General features: G+C 40.0%; 1 protein-coding gene across 2 annotated transcripts in view; it reads right to left on the bottom strand.

Moving 5' to 3' along the window:
* Window positions 1–16,907, bottom strand: part of LOC119652950 (serine-rich adhesin for platelets) — a 321,668-nt gene that overhangs the window by 108,346 nt on the left and 196,415 nt on the right. For both annotated transcript variants that reach the window (XM_038057342.1, XM_038057343.1), the window contains exon 4: window positions 8,661–9,130. In XM_038057342.1, the coding sequence (XP_037913270.1) occupies window positions 8,661–9,130 (470 nt within the window). The remainder of the gene's footprint in view (window positions 1–8,660; window positions 9,131–16,907) is intronic.

The raw sequence follows: 16,907 nt of genomic DNA, 5'->3' as shown, positions 1-16,907 counted from the left end.
AGTGATATAAGTATGTACTGGAAGAGAAGGTTTGATTCTGTTTTGGGGCTGGCAGTGTTAGAGTTGCTTAGATAAATCCAGTCCATATTGAAAGATTGCGATGATGCACATTTTATGGCAGCAAACTTAACTTCTGCTCAATAGTTAATTAACAAAACCGGACACGTTTGCAAAGTTTTAACAAACGTTCATTGCAGAGAAGATTTGTCCAGCTGTACGGAAGTGACAGAAGCTTATGTTGGTATATAAAGCTCGAGAGCGTTGCTTGACAAAGGTATGCATAACAAGAAAGGCGCTGACATCGATCTCACAAAGGATCGTCATCTAATACTCATTGGTGTACGCATGCGTCGCCTGCGTCGAATTGCATACTCCCTTCCATCTCAAAAATAACAGATAAAACAATTCTGGAAAGCAGGTTAATTTTTGCTATAAATCCTTCTGCACTGAGCACATCAAGATCCCTCGGATCGTTTTGTAACAATGCGCAGAATTCAGGTCTCCATGGGAAGAGTTTCGATAGCGTACACGGGGAAAACATTTAGAGTGCTACAAGCAGGAGGAGAAGCGACATATGAGACGCAAAATGTCACGACATATAATGAAGGGACATATAATGCGCAAAATGTCACGTGCTGCAACCAGGCAAAATGTGAGAGAAATTTGAGGTCCAAGCCGGGGTACAGCACGGTTGTATCTTGCCTTCAATATTATTTTTTCTTACTATGGGTGAGGTTCTTTATGCTGCCTTCTTCGGATCACGTCTAAGGATTCAATGGATCAAGGTATCCTTCCTCAGACCTTGGGCATTTAGCTCTGGATTTTAAAGTGGGGCAAGTAGAGTGAGACTGAAGATCAACACCAACTAGGCCACAGTTCTCAGTCTGAAGGGTATATCTAGCATGGTTTTTGTCATCAGTGGCACTGAACTGCAAGTTCTTCGGCACATTAACAGCGCTAGATACACTTTCGCTGTCTTGTCTAAAATTTGAAAATGAGATTACCTAACTACGAAGAGCAAGTTGAGATTGTCCTGTGTCGGTATATACAGAGCTAGCACGAGAAAAGTGACCACTAATATTACCCAAAAGCTCTAAGCCTTTGACAACACTTGATAGCGACATGTGAATCGAGTACGTCAGCCCGATACGTTTTCCAGCGAAGAACCTCATTAACACACAGGCTAGTTACTCTCAGGAGGCACAAGAGGCAGGCGACAACTCATATATTTATCAAGGGCGACAGCTGCATCACTGGATAGTCATACAGGGGAATCTACTATCCCAAGATGACCAACGACTGGGGTACCTCAGGAACACATGGGCAGCATCTGAGGACCTGAATGGCATTTCGCCGAACAGTAGATGATGGTTCATTCCCGTGGTTGACGTGTAATGCTCTGTTAAAGCGGACCTAATTTTTTTTGACATGTGCTTCATTGGAGTTAACTTCAAAATGATTGAATTAAAGGAATTTAATTAGGGACTACGTTAGTGTATTTAATCGCAGATATCGATCCCTTTGGCACTGAAGAAGGGAGCAAGTGGCTCCAGGAATATCCATATCTGCGAATACACTAGGGTTGTCACTAATTAAAAATAAGCTTTTCGTTTCATATAAAGACTGAGTATAACCGAGACGTTCCATGCCAAAAACCAAGTAACTTCAAAATCATTATTTTCCGTAATCAACTTGTTGCTGTTTTTCATTGGGATTAATTACAATCTATCGGAGGCATGCGGAAATGAATAGCGAAAATCCCGGTTATCTTGTTATATCAAAAATGTGGAATATTTTGAAATTTATCAAAGCGAATTGTGCCTGACCGGAATGCGAGTTAAACATTCAATGACCCGTCGATAGATTTGATCAAGCATTGATAAATATTATACTTCTACGACCAGTTTGCACATTTTTGGAATATTTATTAATTTTCAGCCCTAGCTTTGCGATGAAAACACAAACAGCTAATTATTCAGACTTCCATTTATACGTGCATCCCCGTAAATAGAAACCCATTTAAATTTTGTAATTTTAATGAATCGAATGGAAATCAAAGCTACGTAAATTTGCATATCCGCACTTCAGCCCCGAGCGATATATGAATATGCATAGCACTGGAATTTTTGCAACGATTATTTGCTGAAGGCTGGTTTCATGGCATTATCGTGGGGACTCTAATACAATTGGACTCAGGGAAATGTGAAATCAAATTGTGGTTGTTGCTTCCAACAAAGCCATGTTGAATCATCTCCCTATAGCTAATATACCACTCCATTGCACCGTTCTGAAAAAAGGTGGAAAGTAAATACAAATCACCAACAAAACAAATTGATGGTTGAGCTACCAAGTCGCACTTTTCAGAGGGCGGAGCTCCATTTTCAGCATATTCTCTACGCGTATTTCTCATTGAGGAGACATTATAAATTTCCAATTTTTCCATTAGTAATGATTCAAAAGTATGGAAAATATGTGTCCTGAAAACTACACGTACAAACTCATTTCATCCGGCATATGCCCCCGCACATATCAGGGCAACCACACATACATCTCCAAGCATTTTATCAGGAAAATTATTTCGAAAATTATTTGTATAGCTAAGAGCAAGTTTTCAATTTAATTTGAAATCTTTTTGTTTGTATATTTGTAAAGTGAAAGAGGAGAATGGAGGCGAATATTCGTCCCTAATGAAGTATTTACTCAATGTAGCTCCATTCATCATGAATAAATCACAAGTAGTTGCATGGAGGAAGGAGACTCCAATTGGGATGATTTAATCAGGATAAGGAGTAGTCAAGGGAGAAGTGGGTACAGTATCAAGTGAAGCCATGTGCATACCAATCTCAATGGGTTCGTCCAATAGCAAACTGAATGAGAATGCATAATATTATTTCAATTTTGTGCAATTAATGAAGTTTATTTGCTGAACTTCCGTATGCAGATGGAAAAAGATAAATTTACTCAAATAAAACTCGCATTCAATGCAGATGAACTCACCCGGTATCTGGTGTTTTCAAATTGTTTATATAAACACAATTAAAATAATTGATTCCTGCTATGCATTCCGTAATATACTTTACGGAAACATCTACATTGAATGGCAAATTTACAAAGATATTCAGCTCGAATTGTTTGATTTTTCCAATAAATGCATCCATGATTTCGATGGTAATGCATGAACAGAAATATATTTACTTGCGTCTATCTTTTAATGCACAGAAACACTTCCCATGAGAAACATTAAGTAACGCGTCTGTAACCCTTTAAAAAGTTACAAATAGAACTCGGTTCCCCCTCCAACTCCCTGACTAAGGTTACCACTTTGAAGTGAGTTCGATGTATGTTTCCCAATGTGGACTTTTTACTTTTGGTTTTCCTCGCTGTTCTCATTAAATTGCGGACATACATTTCGCATTAAATTTTGAGATGCTTTTCTATACTATTTATTCACTTAATTAAATTTTGTTAAAACTTTGCATTCTCCCCCAGATTGGGATGGAAAATTTGATTTACGGATGAGTGGGCTGCTCCTGCGATACAGAACTTTTCCAAACTTTGTCATGCCTTCTTTATTTCATTTCACGTCAAAAAAAATATTGAAATTAACACACCAATCACTAAGGAGAAGTTCACCAAACATAGCTTTCTACTCGTTTTGAATTTTTGACAGATTTTATCTTGAAGTAAATAATGCACCATTTATTTTAATTAAATGCAAACTTTTAGACGCCAATTCAAAGGACTGGAACGTTCAATAGCGGGTAGTCTTCTATAGTTGAGTTCCGTCACCGTGCACCATATTGTATATATATTCTGTCCAAACAGCCGAAACTGACCGTGCAGGTCGGCCAGGATCTAAACTCGGGTCCATAGAAGCAACCACTTTGGGAGCAAGGTGGCTTTAGCATGAATATAGTGAAAGTTTTGTGTATTAATCGGGTAGCTGATGATAACTGAATGGATTATAAACCTTGAGAATCTACTGTATCTTAATAACGTCGACAATTAGGACCATGCAATATCGAGTCTAGAAAGATGTTTATACCTTTTCTTTTGCTAAAATTCAATTGATTTTTGTTTTGTAGTGAAAACAAATTTTTTTAGGTAATCTTTTGTTCACGATTATGACACTGCAAAGGCTCTGTATTTACTAGAACACTCAGTCTTTTACGCTTTTCACGTCATTAATCCAGAGAGCTTATTGGTTGCCCTGGACACAACATTTACGTCAGTGGCTCACTACTACAACAAGGGCGTCCAAAACATGAAATAGAATCTGAAATAGATCCCTCTAAGTGATACCAAATCATACACTTTGAATCAAGCGATGCGTTTCAGCAATCAATTCTTTATACAGAGCTGGGAAGTTTGAAGTTCTTTACTAAAGTAGACCTAGATCGGACACCGTTCGTTGTGGCTTTGATGATAGTGAAGTGTCAACCAGGGCGAGGATTTTTGAAGCTTGCCTTTCATTGCACTCGACCGGAAGGAGAGTATTGCAACTCAAATCAAGGAAGAAACTGGAAACCCAACTTCGGCTGGCCTATCTTCGGCGTTATTGCCTAAATCTCCCAGAAAATGAAAAAGAAAATGTCGCCATTAAAAAGGGGTGAATACACGCTACATCTTGTCTATCATAATATTCTTCTTCACTTTGACTAGGAAAAAGGGAAGAAAAGGAAACTAATGGGGTGGATTCAACCAATCTAATACCAACATATGAAAGCAGAGCAGCACCGAGAATCTCGGAATGCTCGTTACCGCAGACAGATGAAGGCTAAGACCGTTAGGAATAAGTACATGGACATTGCTGTATTACCACGTGCGAAACCCTCCCGAGATTTCTGCGAAAGGAACCTGTCCGAATGGACTGTTACTCAGACTCACTTCCATCAAAATTGGCAGTAGGCTTTATTGCTACAATGATGATTTTGGGATAAACGGGGGTCCCCAGCAAACACTAAAAAATATAGTAACATACTATTATTAACTTACTAAACTTTAAACAGGTATCAGTATGCAAAGTATTTTGAGGCGTAAAATTAATATCGGCTTCGGAAAGTACCAACCGAGATCTTCCATTGTTACTCAAAACGATTGTCCTAGATCAGAAAAAAGTATAAAAGTGGCATGTATGGGAAGTCCTCTTAAACTAAACGTGGAACTTTGTTACATTAAATGGGATCCTACTTTTCTACCAAATTTCGTATTAATAGAAGTAACTGTTTCAGAGATAATACATAGGTGTGACAGCCGGACTAACAGACACATAGGCACGAGGATGGACCGGCATACAGAGAAGCAAATCGTGCTTGCCAAAATTCTTAAAAAAAAGCTGGCCATTTTAGCTTGCAGTCTGCAAAAGCCTCCTCGTTTGTTCGGACAACAACTCTTGGGGACCATCCGACCTAGCAAGGTAGCTCTCTATCATTATTGCACTATGGGATATCCGCCTTTTTATTTATTGCATCTTGAGCATAAGTTGGTGAATCGCATGTCTAAGGGAAGGAACCCTAAATCAAGTATTAAGCAGTATAATAAACACATTGTTTCAAGGCAAGGGTAATGTTCAATTAAAAGGTCGTAGTCTGCAAAGAATGGTTCGTTCTAGTTAGAAATGAACTTAACATTGTCTGCGCTGAGTTGGTGGCCGTCTAAACACCGCTTTTAGGCGGTGACTGGTGTTGTTGTCGAAAAGATATAAACTACTTGGAGAGCCAGCTTTCCACTGGCTAAGGAATGCAGCTAGTATGAATTTGCTTAACAGGGTAATCTCGATTAGCCAGCGAAAGGTAGATCGGAGTAAAAGTTAAGATTTTTCGCATCCTGATCAACGGTGGATGTGATAAAGACGGTGGTTAACCTAGACGAAGGAACAATTATAATAACAATAATCGTTGGCGTAACAATCCAATTGGATCAGAGCCTTGCGTGTTAGCGCACTTCATTCAAGACCGTAACGGTGCCCGAGCTTTGACCTAGGTACTCATTCACAGCTGAGTCAACTGGTATCCGACTTTAAATCGCTATACAAATCTCAACAGTGACATCTGAATCGCGACCTTCCCCACGAGAGCATTGTGCTCCAACCACTTAGCTATCTGGACACCATTACAGACGTAAAACCCGTTCAACTTTGTTCCGCAGGAACACATTGAAAAACATCTAAATGTGATTTATACAAGTAAATATATTAAGCGAATCATCAGAGACCGCTTGCTTTTCTGCTACTCGGCTGGAAATAGAGGTGAATATCAAATAACTAATAGAGTAGCTCAAAGATTCCTACTGGGTCTATTATATTGGGAACATCATATACTACCACGCGTTGCATATCAAGTTTCCTCGGCATCATGAATTACCCTGACTAGCTATGCCGACTACTGAAGGTGTAACCAAGGTATATGAAATAAAGATCAAACTTATGACGGCCTAGATGGTGACTTGCCTGTGATAATTTTAGTTAGCAATCGATGTCTTAAAGAAATCATGTATTTTAACATACATGATAAATTCTGATTTCCTTTTTCCATTGTGAGTGAAATATTTTTGACGTCCAACTCCGTCATGCTATTAACATAGTATGCTGCTCCCAAGCCCAGGTAAAGGAGGACCCTTTGAGGCAATGTACTTTGTACTGTCCCCAATAAAGCAAAAATAAAATGCTGAGATCAGGGAAAGAGATAAATAAAGTATAATTGGAGTTATTCCACTATGCTACATCTTTTTTGATCTCTCAGGGTGACCGGCCGGCCAAGAAAATGCATCCAATGTTGTTAGAAACAAGATGATCGAATTGAGTCACAAGCCTTGGAAAAATTCTAAGGCGTCCACCATCCAGAAATGGAATGATCGCCTCATGCAACACGGTCTCAAATTGAATCTGAATAAAACTAAATTTTTGACGACCGATCCCCATGAAATAGCCGCAATTACTGTCAGCGGCAACGACCAGCCCAAAATTGAGCGATTTAAATACCTTGAGGCAACGCTATCAGCCAATGGAGAACTCCGCTATGAAATTACTTCATGGAATAACGCAACCTGGATGAAGTGGCGTTCCACAACTGGTGTTCTTTGTGATCGACGAACGTCTCAAATCTAAAATTTACCGCAATGTCATCCGTCCTGTTTTTCTCTATGGTTCTGACTGTTGAGCGACTAAAAGAGGCAATGAATGGCGTCTTGCGGTAATGGAGACGACGATGTTGCGTTGGACTAGTGGCGTGACACGTTTTAATCACATCCGATCACATCTGAGTGCACCGATCGTGAAAAAATTGCGAGAGAGGCGTCTTCGATGGTATGGTCACGTAATTCGCGCTAACGAGAGTTCACCTGCCAAGATTGGTGTGAACATCGAAGTCGATGGTAAACAACCAAAAGGCCGCCCGAAACAATGGTGGCTTGATACGTTGGATGGGGATTTAAAAGCCTTGAAATTGCATCCAGATTAGGCATTTGATAGAGCCAAATGGCGAAACCGATCACGGCGAACTGACCCTGTTTGTGAACGGGACAAACGTTGAAGAAAAAGAAGAAGAGTGAAATATTTTTAACGGTATGGGTAAGCCCATGGGATCTTACTCCGTCCAATGAGTTATTTTATTTAGATGGGTAGTTAGTTAGTTAGATAGATGGAAGCTTGAAAGAACGGTTTCCGGAGGATGATAAACATATTGAAAAGAAAGATTCGCCTTTGAGAAAAGCTGTAATGCTCAAGTTATTACAAAAAGTATGATGCGATATAGAACAAATTGGTAAGGGTCATGGACTCAATAGCCGTATAACGTCTTCTCAGGAACCACAACAAACCAAAAACAAAACAAAGTGGGATTTGTACGTTCTGACCTAGACTACGACATAATCTATGTCGCGTGGATCAAACAGTTGATTTGTATAATATTTACTTGCTTCACCACATATCGTTCCCGCTGTATAGCTACATTTTTCGCAGTGCAATTAAATCTTTTTTGCTTCTTCCTTGAAAACTTATTGGTGAATGGCGAAAGCATTGGAGCACAAACTTTCATCCCAGCCTTCTGTTTACATGAAAACGTTGGCCACCAAGCGCTTCGTTGAGGGGCTTGGAAAGGTGAGTGCAAGAAAATGAAAACTCAACAACATGGGGAGGATGCCTCAACATATCCATTTCATTATGTTTCTATGTGAAATTGCAAACTGCCTTGATTTTGGCATTGATCATAATCGCACATGGCCCAAAGGACGTTAACATCATTGAAATTCCAAAATATTAATAATTCATAATATAAAAAGATTCCTGAGAATTACCCTTTTGCCAATTCTTCGCAAATATAAGACTCTTCTTAATGGTTCGCTTATGATATTACACGTTGTGTTGAGCATCATTACCACATTTTTCTGGGATTCATTTTCTTCTTTTTCAATCAGGGTGATCTCAGATTATTCTACGCGCTCCCATCGATAGCTCAGGATCTAACGCCCTCTAATATTAGTAGGCCCCTGGGATCACCAAACAAATGCATCATAATTTAAATGGAATGACAAATTTTTGGTCAATCTTATTGTGCTTAAAAGCGACCCGATGGACAGATAGTGGCTTACATTTATGATATCATTGGTTTATCCAACACTTTCTTTCAGATTAGAAATATTCGTAAAAAGTTTGCCAAACTCACCTGGCACTGTTGTGGGCCATGCCTTGTTGGTGACGATGTTTTAGGCCTTGTCTTCTTTACAACTATCGGTGGATGATTCGAGGACGTCGACGAGGCGGACGATGTTGGCGACGATGACGACGATGAGGACGACGACAATGATACAGGAACTGTTGTACTTTCATTACTGCTGCTACAACTGCTACTATTACTACTCACACTACTGCAGCTATTACTACTATTGTTACTGCTAAGGATTAGACTAGTTCGAGTGTTTGTAGTACTAGTAATGGCGTTGGTGTACAAACTACTATTTCCAGTTGTACAGCTTCCTACTGAATTTGTTGTAGGACTTTTACTATTTCCAATATTATTACAACTAGCGCCAGTATTACTACTTGTAACCACTGTGCTGGAATTACTGCTTATTGTACTACCACAGTTGCTACTGATGTTACTATTGGTGGTGGTACCGGTGCTGGTATTTAAAGCTGAAAAGAAGAAAGCAGAATTTGGAGTATGATTCAGAATAATTATTAATAATTTCAATGACAGCGCATAAGCATCACCATTCATAAGGACTAGTGATAGTTAAGACAGGATACTATTAGAGCAGACTAGATATTTACTAAACTATTCGGTGATTTTTGAATACAGACTAGTCATATCATGGATCATATCGGGTCAAAACAGCTAGGCTGAAATCAGGTAAAAATACATGACTCTAGCGTTGGCTGTGTGGTCTATAATCTAATTAGATACAGCCCGGAGCGAAGGTATATTATCTGCAAGCGGTATTCAAAAGGCTTATCGCGTTGCAAGTTTCAATACACTGGCTTTAAGGCACGTGAAAATTGTTTCAAAGTACAACGCTACTTTGAACAGTCTACTCCAACTACAAACTTCGTTTTTGAACCGGCTGATAAAGAATAAATGATTTGCGGCGATGAGCACTTGGTTTAAAATTTTATAAAATTTTTGTCAATTTTGCTCTTTATTTTCGATGTAATAAAAGTTTGTACCTCTCATTCTAAGCAGCACAACTAAACTCCAATTTTGCCTTTTAATTTCCCGAAACCCCAATCATTCAAACATCGAATTAATAATTAGTCTCTTTCTTTAACATCCCCATAAATTACTTTGTCTGGCCACGTAGGTGCCCATGCGGAGTCTTAACAACTGCTTTTCTGCCTAACGGTTTTCTTCAAACAATTGCGAAGCATTTATTTGTTTATGTATCTGCGAACCTGGTGCTCAGTGGTGGCGTGGAGGAGCACGGGGCGGCAACCCTGTCGGCTGAACCAAAACCAAGTGGCCGAGGAGAAACTCCATAGTGGTGGCACCGGGAAACGCTGTATCGCATTGGCTTGCTGGCCGTGATGCAGTAGGCGAATGCTCCAAGGCTTAATTAAGGCGATCAGACCCGAGTCTGCACGGGGACTCACCTGAAGTGGCTTCGGCCACGAAACCTTACCAGGGGTATACTGGTACCATGGGAACCGGGGTAGCCCCTGGACTCATATACTTCGGAAGAATTCCTGTCGTATATGAGTACAGCTCGGTTGTTTGCGGTTGGCCCCCTAGTGGGAGCTTCATGGAAGCTCGGCGTGGTGTTGCGTTTCAACACGGGTGCCGTACTCCTTAGTTCGGTAGAGATTTAGGTAGGTCTTGCTGAATGCTAAGCCATGCACTTGGTATAGACTGGTACCGTTGTTGCTTGTCACAGCGTGGCTCTGATTGTGGTCACAAAATCAATCCGTGTCTTAAGAAGACCGTAGGGTTAAGTCTCCACGACAGGTACCTACGTAAAACACTCAATGATTCAACTGTATCTGCGAACCAGCTAAGCAAATGCAGCATGGGATTGTGATTGGAGTGCGTGCGATGATTTGTTCGAGGAGAGTGCAAGATGTCCAGATACTAAAAGAAGATGTCAAGTATAGATCGAGAAAACGCAACTTGAAAATTTATTTTTCGGTATCGGTTTTTTCGTAGAAATTGACCACAAGTTGTTGCAACAACATTTTTTCAACAAGAGAAAAAAAAATAAGAAGCACATTTTTTTGAAAAAAGCTGTAAGCTGTTTAGTCATTTTCAAGTTTCAATAACTTTTCCCCTAAGTTTCATTAGGATTTCTGAATTTATGGGTCCGGTTTCCCGGCTTCACGTGCAAATAACGTTAGCGTTATCTCCTTGACTTCCATACCTAGCTACTCTACAAAGATGCACAATAATACCAGTAAATTTGAAATAACAAAAACTTGTTTTTCCTATTCGCTGGTGTTGATTTATATTTTGCAAATACCGATATTTCGGGAACCACTTGTTCACCAATAGAGAAAACTAGTTTTTATTATTTCAAACACTTAATCGCTAGAAATATCGCGTAATTACACTCAGAAAAATACTAGTAAAGCCAAACAGTCTCCATTCTGAAGAGAGTTAACAGTAAGTTATTTGTATTGAATATACTTGGAAATAAGCTTGGGATAAGCTCCTTTCTATCATCCCTCCGGATTTCTTTTAATCCTCGAACAGTTGCGGTTTGAATCTCCTCAATGGAGTCAAAACGATGTCCACGAAGTGAAAATTTCAGTATGGAGAACAGCTAGTAGTCAGACGGAGTTAAATAGGGTGAATGGGTTGTGCCAAGGTGCATTATCGTGGTAAGGAATCCAAGAGTTGTTGCCCCTTCAAAATTTACTAAATTAAGCCAAATGATACGTTGGTTATGTCAACCAAATCTTTGATTGACAAGTGATGATCCCTGAGCACTAAATCCTTGATCTGGTTGACGTGGAAGCACAATCAAGACGCTCATCGTCCTCAACGCGATCTCTGCCTTCTTTGCACAGTTTGTACCGCCCAATGACACTGGCTCTCGACAAAACACTGTTACCAAATGCCTTTTTCAACATGTCCAATCTTTGCGTAGCCGAATAACCATTTTTAAAACAAAATTTTACGCAACTTTTTTGTTGAATTTTCTCACTCATTCTAAAAATTATAAAATGTTATTTTGTGGTTGACTGAAAACACGCGTGCCTCAGTAACGCTATGGTCTCTAATGCCCCGGAGGTTTCAATTCATTTGTTTAATACTACTTTTTGATCACAGTAGTAATTTGGCAGACCCAAGCATCGATTTTTAGATATTTGCCACTGGCCCCTATGATCTGGGTAATCACTTTGATAGAGGCTATGAAGCTCAGCGCGTACAGTATCGAAAAGTATCATATTCGCTAGGAGATATGCTGCCTTTTCCAGCATATTTGTTCAGGGATAGAGTCGTCGTGAATCACCCATTTACTTGATGGTGGACAGCACCAATTCTGGAATACCTCTTTTGTCCTAGTTCACGGTCTTCTTTTTCAGGCAAATATCCAATATTTCAAAAAATTTGGTAGCGACTTTGTTATCAGGACAGATACAAATTCATCAGACGCTGACTTTCTTCCGCCTTCCGTCCATTTCCACCAAAATATGTATGTCACCGCTGTCGATCATGCCGCATCGGCAGACAGACAATGCATATGGACGAAAAAGGGCAGGAAAAAATCCGCCCGAAAATATTATTATTCGCTAGAAGGGAGATATGTGACAGGTATGGTCTGCAAGAACCTAGACAAGATCACCAAGTTTGCTCTGCGTTGAAGGAGTAATTCAACCTTAGAATATATGGAAGGTTTACCGAGGTAAGCAGACTACTATTGTTAGCAGTGTAAACAGCAAAGTGTAAATACGATCAGGTCATTTGCAGACTCAGGGAACCGGTATCTTTAGAGAGGTGTTTCAGATGTCCTGATTTTGGCTGCTTTGCAGCAGTACGTATGATAAGTCGAAAAGGTGCAGTAACTTGAAAGGAAGGGGGGGAGGTGAACTGAACCGTTAAAAACTTAATACAAATCAACCTCAACCATTGTGAGGCAGTCCAGAACATACATTCACAAAACATTTGAATGAGTCGAATGCAAAAATAATGATAATTCGTGAGTAATACCGAAATGACGACAGCATGATTTAGATGAGGAATACATCTAGTAACGTGGCAACATAGGCGCATGAAGAGTCATACAAGAAATGCTGAAATTTCCGGGAACCAGTTTTGTTAGGCCAACAATCAACGACGTCCATCCCTCCAGCAGCTATGCTCCTGCTAGTACTAAAGTATGAGGAGAAAGAAACAAAGATGATAATTGTGAATTAGTTGTGTCAAAGTATAACGCAGGCATGCGACGCTACTATGCCTCGAGGCGTTGGCAACCGTAACAGTAAACCATGTAATTTCGATGATGAGATTGTCTTGTCTATGAGCGATCAGACTTTACCAAAAGTTAAGACAGAAAGCAGAACGCTGAGTGGTGGAGGGAGAGTATTGGGATCTCTGAGTGGTAAAGAAAAGAAAACGGGGTCGGTGCAGGCAGATGTAACGTGACGCCAGTGCGAACAAGTGCGGGCAAAAATCACCCTCTTTCTGCACCAAAAGGAGTGGACATCATCCAACGGTTCAACATTACGTCTTCTGGAGATAAAAATACTGCTAAGTCTGTACTGGAGATAAAAAGACTCCAAGGTTAAAGGGGATTCCGTACAGAGTTTTCAAGTTGGTTACTAAGGCTTACTCCGAGTGGTTTATAACCGCATTTGTGTCCGTTAGCGTGGAAAAGTTGGATTGCACGCATCTCCCGACTGTTTCAAATGCACCGCTACACCTGAATCCAGAGCATATTATGTTTCAATATGCGAGAGTCGTTGACTAAAAAGGGAAGGTGAGTGTTGCTCTCATAATTCCACAACATTGCAGAGCGGAGAAATTTTTCCAATCGGATTGATCCTGGCAGACACGACAGGCGCATGATTTGATCGAGGTAATGTAAGCTTTAGCCGTAAAGTAATACTCCACGGTGGTCTCGGGAGAATATTGGCAGAGACGTGGGGGTGATATTTTTAATAATTTAATCACTTTTTAATATTTTTTGTGACAAAAACTCTGCTTGGCATTCAGTTATCGCTTGCTTAAACGGTACTTTATCAGATATCTACATTGCAATCCTGACAGATTTATCTGCAATCCAAATATTTCTGCGTCAGATTTTATATTGCTCACACAATACCGGTGCACTATCATCTCGTAGATACTTTGTAGATACTTTAGGAAGCAAATTCTGTGTTATCACACAATGTTTGAGCTCAGCTAGATGACTATCACTTGCATTTATGATAAGATATCAACCATTGTCAGATACATGCCAAAAATCGCCTTGATTTGCCCTGGTACAGAAGAAGCTTCTTTGGTCTTTACAACACCCTTTTGCGAAATGTCCCTATTCAACAAAATGCCAGAAAATGTAAATGTGACCTGCCATTTACACTTTTACATTCTCTAGCTAAGTGATCATACTCCAGCGACCTGAAGCATCCTTTTAGTTGCATGTGCTCATGTAGTTGACTTGCCTATGTTACATGGGCAGGTGCGATAATTTGATGGTAGCACCTCGAACCTTTTATATCTTCATTTATTCCCGTTGCACTCCAGTCACATCTGAAACGCATTCATCTCGTCCTTGCTTATCTTGCATTAAAAATCCCACAACTCACTGTGTGTGTGCTTCCGTTTATTCGAACAGGTACAACTCCACTGAACAGATTAAAAAAGTTGTTTTCGCAGAAAATTTAAAATTGCTCTGCAATAGTCGAAGAGCTGGTTAAAAAGTAATGTTCAAAGAAACTATTAGAAATGTTGACGGTAGAACTGCTAGTGTTTGGTAAAGGATTTATGAGAATATTTTTCTACTTTCGTTGATAGCAAAGAGAAAGTTTGTCCGTTCGTTTCGTTGTGTGCCGGTTGTAAAACTCCTTCTTGCCACTGCCTTTGTTGTTGCTGGCGCAATAGTCGCTCTCACAGCGGCGTGTTTTTTCGCCCTCGTTCGTCTTACCACCTTTATTTTGACCAGTTTACATTCTGTGAAAAATTGTGTGCCCCCATTTAAAGTTCCTCCAACAGAGGGTGTCACAATGGCCACATTACCGCAGGTATAAAATGTTTGTCGTATAGTAAAGCTTTGCTGTTATTTACGTGTAGCGAGTACGCTACTTTCCGGGTGGTATGTTCGCTGTTAGAAGTCTAACGTTGAGAGAACGAGGATACTCGTACACATAGGTGAACATCTTTGTCGTTTACTTTATAGGGTTGCGTTTAACATTTCAAACTGTATAAAAAAGTTCCTTCTTTCTGCCTTTTCTTTCCGAGTGAAAATTCGAATGAGATGAAACCTAGTCTGTGATATGTACAAAAGGCAGCCGCAATTGTGAAGTGCATACACAGCCCTGGGAAGTCGGTGAGGAAACATGTTCGAGGTTCAGTCGGCAAAGAATAAATGTGAAGTCTTTGTTTTCCAGTTTTCCCACGTTCTTAGAAGTGGTTGATATGAATGGATGCTATAAGGCAATCCAAAAAAGGTTTTCACAACATAACAAAAACAGTACGTAGGAAAAATTTGGAGATGCCTTTTAAATAAAAAATACAAATTAGATGTAGGCGTTGTTTCAAAAAATATTCAGTCGATGCTATCCTATTATATGTCCCATGTTAGAGCAAAAAAAAGGCTGTGTGATCCCTTCATAAATCAGGGCCTTTTCTCAGCAACTCAGTTATGAATTTCCACAAAAGCGACAAATTTGACCTACTCTAACTTTGTTAGTAATAATGCAATTTCCACCAAAATTGGTGGGATGATGCTCTCTCTACAATGTTGCATTCCGTGATCCTAGAATGAACTTAAGGGGATTTTGCAGTCAAAACTGAAAAGTTATTAACTTTATTTGAAAATAAATCGGTATGAAGGGTTTTATTCAGATTTTTCAGTTGGGTAGTTTCTGAGAATGGAACACACAAATCATCACTTCCAACCCCCGGCACTCCCTCCTTTCCAACAAATGTCAAAACCGACTTCGGAAAGTACTAACCGAGACCATTCATTTGATACCTCACATGATTATATTTGGTGAAAAAAGTGTACACTCCGTTTTGCATATATTGAGACCCCCTCTAAATTCGACATAGAGTGAAGTAATTCACTGTATGCGTGAACGTTCACAGCCCCCACCTAATGTCAATCGTTATAACCGTTTCCGAGAAAAGTGCGTATGACAGACAAATAGGCAGACAAATTATAGCTGGTGATTTCAATGCCTAGGCTGAAGAATGGGGTAGCCGCGAAGCAAACCCAAGAGGGTCCATACTTATTGAAGCTTTCTGGCACTTGAATATCTTTTTGGCAAACACTGCAGGATCAAAAACATTTCAAAGCAGGAATTGTATAATAGACGAAACATTCGTCGGTGATTTCTTAGCTAAGGATCTCCACTGGCACGTTAGCGAGCATTACACGCCACGAATGGGCCATTCGATTGTCTTTCAAATGGGACGCATCATTAGACCAAAGCAACGACGAACTTCATAGGAGAGACTTCTAAAAAGCTCCCTGAAGAAACATTCCCGGAGATGTTGCTACAAGGTACAAATTTTTCGAAGAATCTAATGGATATGGCTGCACAGATTCTGGTGCGAATGTAGTTAGCTTGTGACGTGCAGGCAGCGGCGAACGGGATCCTTGAACCGAAGGCCAAATTCCTGGTGCAATGATGAAATCAACGAATATCACAAAGAATGCGTAAATGCGAAAAGGGGATGTCAACGCCACAACAACGGGGTTGGAAAGTGGTCACTTATTTAAACGACCCATTCTCAGAAGCTAGTCAACCGAAGTATATAAAAAATAAATTGTTACTTTTATAAAGCCTATATAAAGATGATATTTATGGCTCAATAGGCTAATGTGCGGGACACTCAATCCATGTGACTGAGGATGATCTTGCCAGGAAATTCTATAAGGGCAACTTCTATGGTGGCAAAAGACAACGTTTCAGATATAGCCTCAGGTGGGGGGATGTCAAATTGGGGGACCTCGGCGCAAAAGCTGGATGTCTTAAATCCTAACTACGACAGGCCTAGACGGAACACTGATTCTTGTTGAAAATGGGTCACGTGGCAGACGTTTTAAAGATGGTGCGGTGTGGAATGTCGAGTTGATCTTTGAGAATATTTGAGGACAGCTTTGGCATATATGTTAGAAGGGCAGGATATATTATATATTAGAATATCGGAAAATAACGCATGTTGTTGCTGCGGGGAGAGTCAGTGAACATTTGATTTCTCTGCATTTTCTTTTCAATATAGTGAGGATACCTTTGCTCCAGCGAAAAACGC

Source organism: Hermetia illucens, chromosome 3, assembly GCF_905115235.1.
Source record: "Hermetia illucens chromosome 3, iHerIll2.2.curated.20191125, whole genome shotgun sequence".
NCBI lineage: Eukaryota > Metazoa > Arthropoda > Insecta > Diptera > Stratiomyidae > Hermetia > Hermetia illucens.
This window is presented reverse-complemented; position numbering and strand designations above follow the sequence as displayed.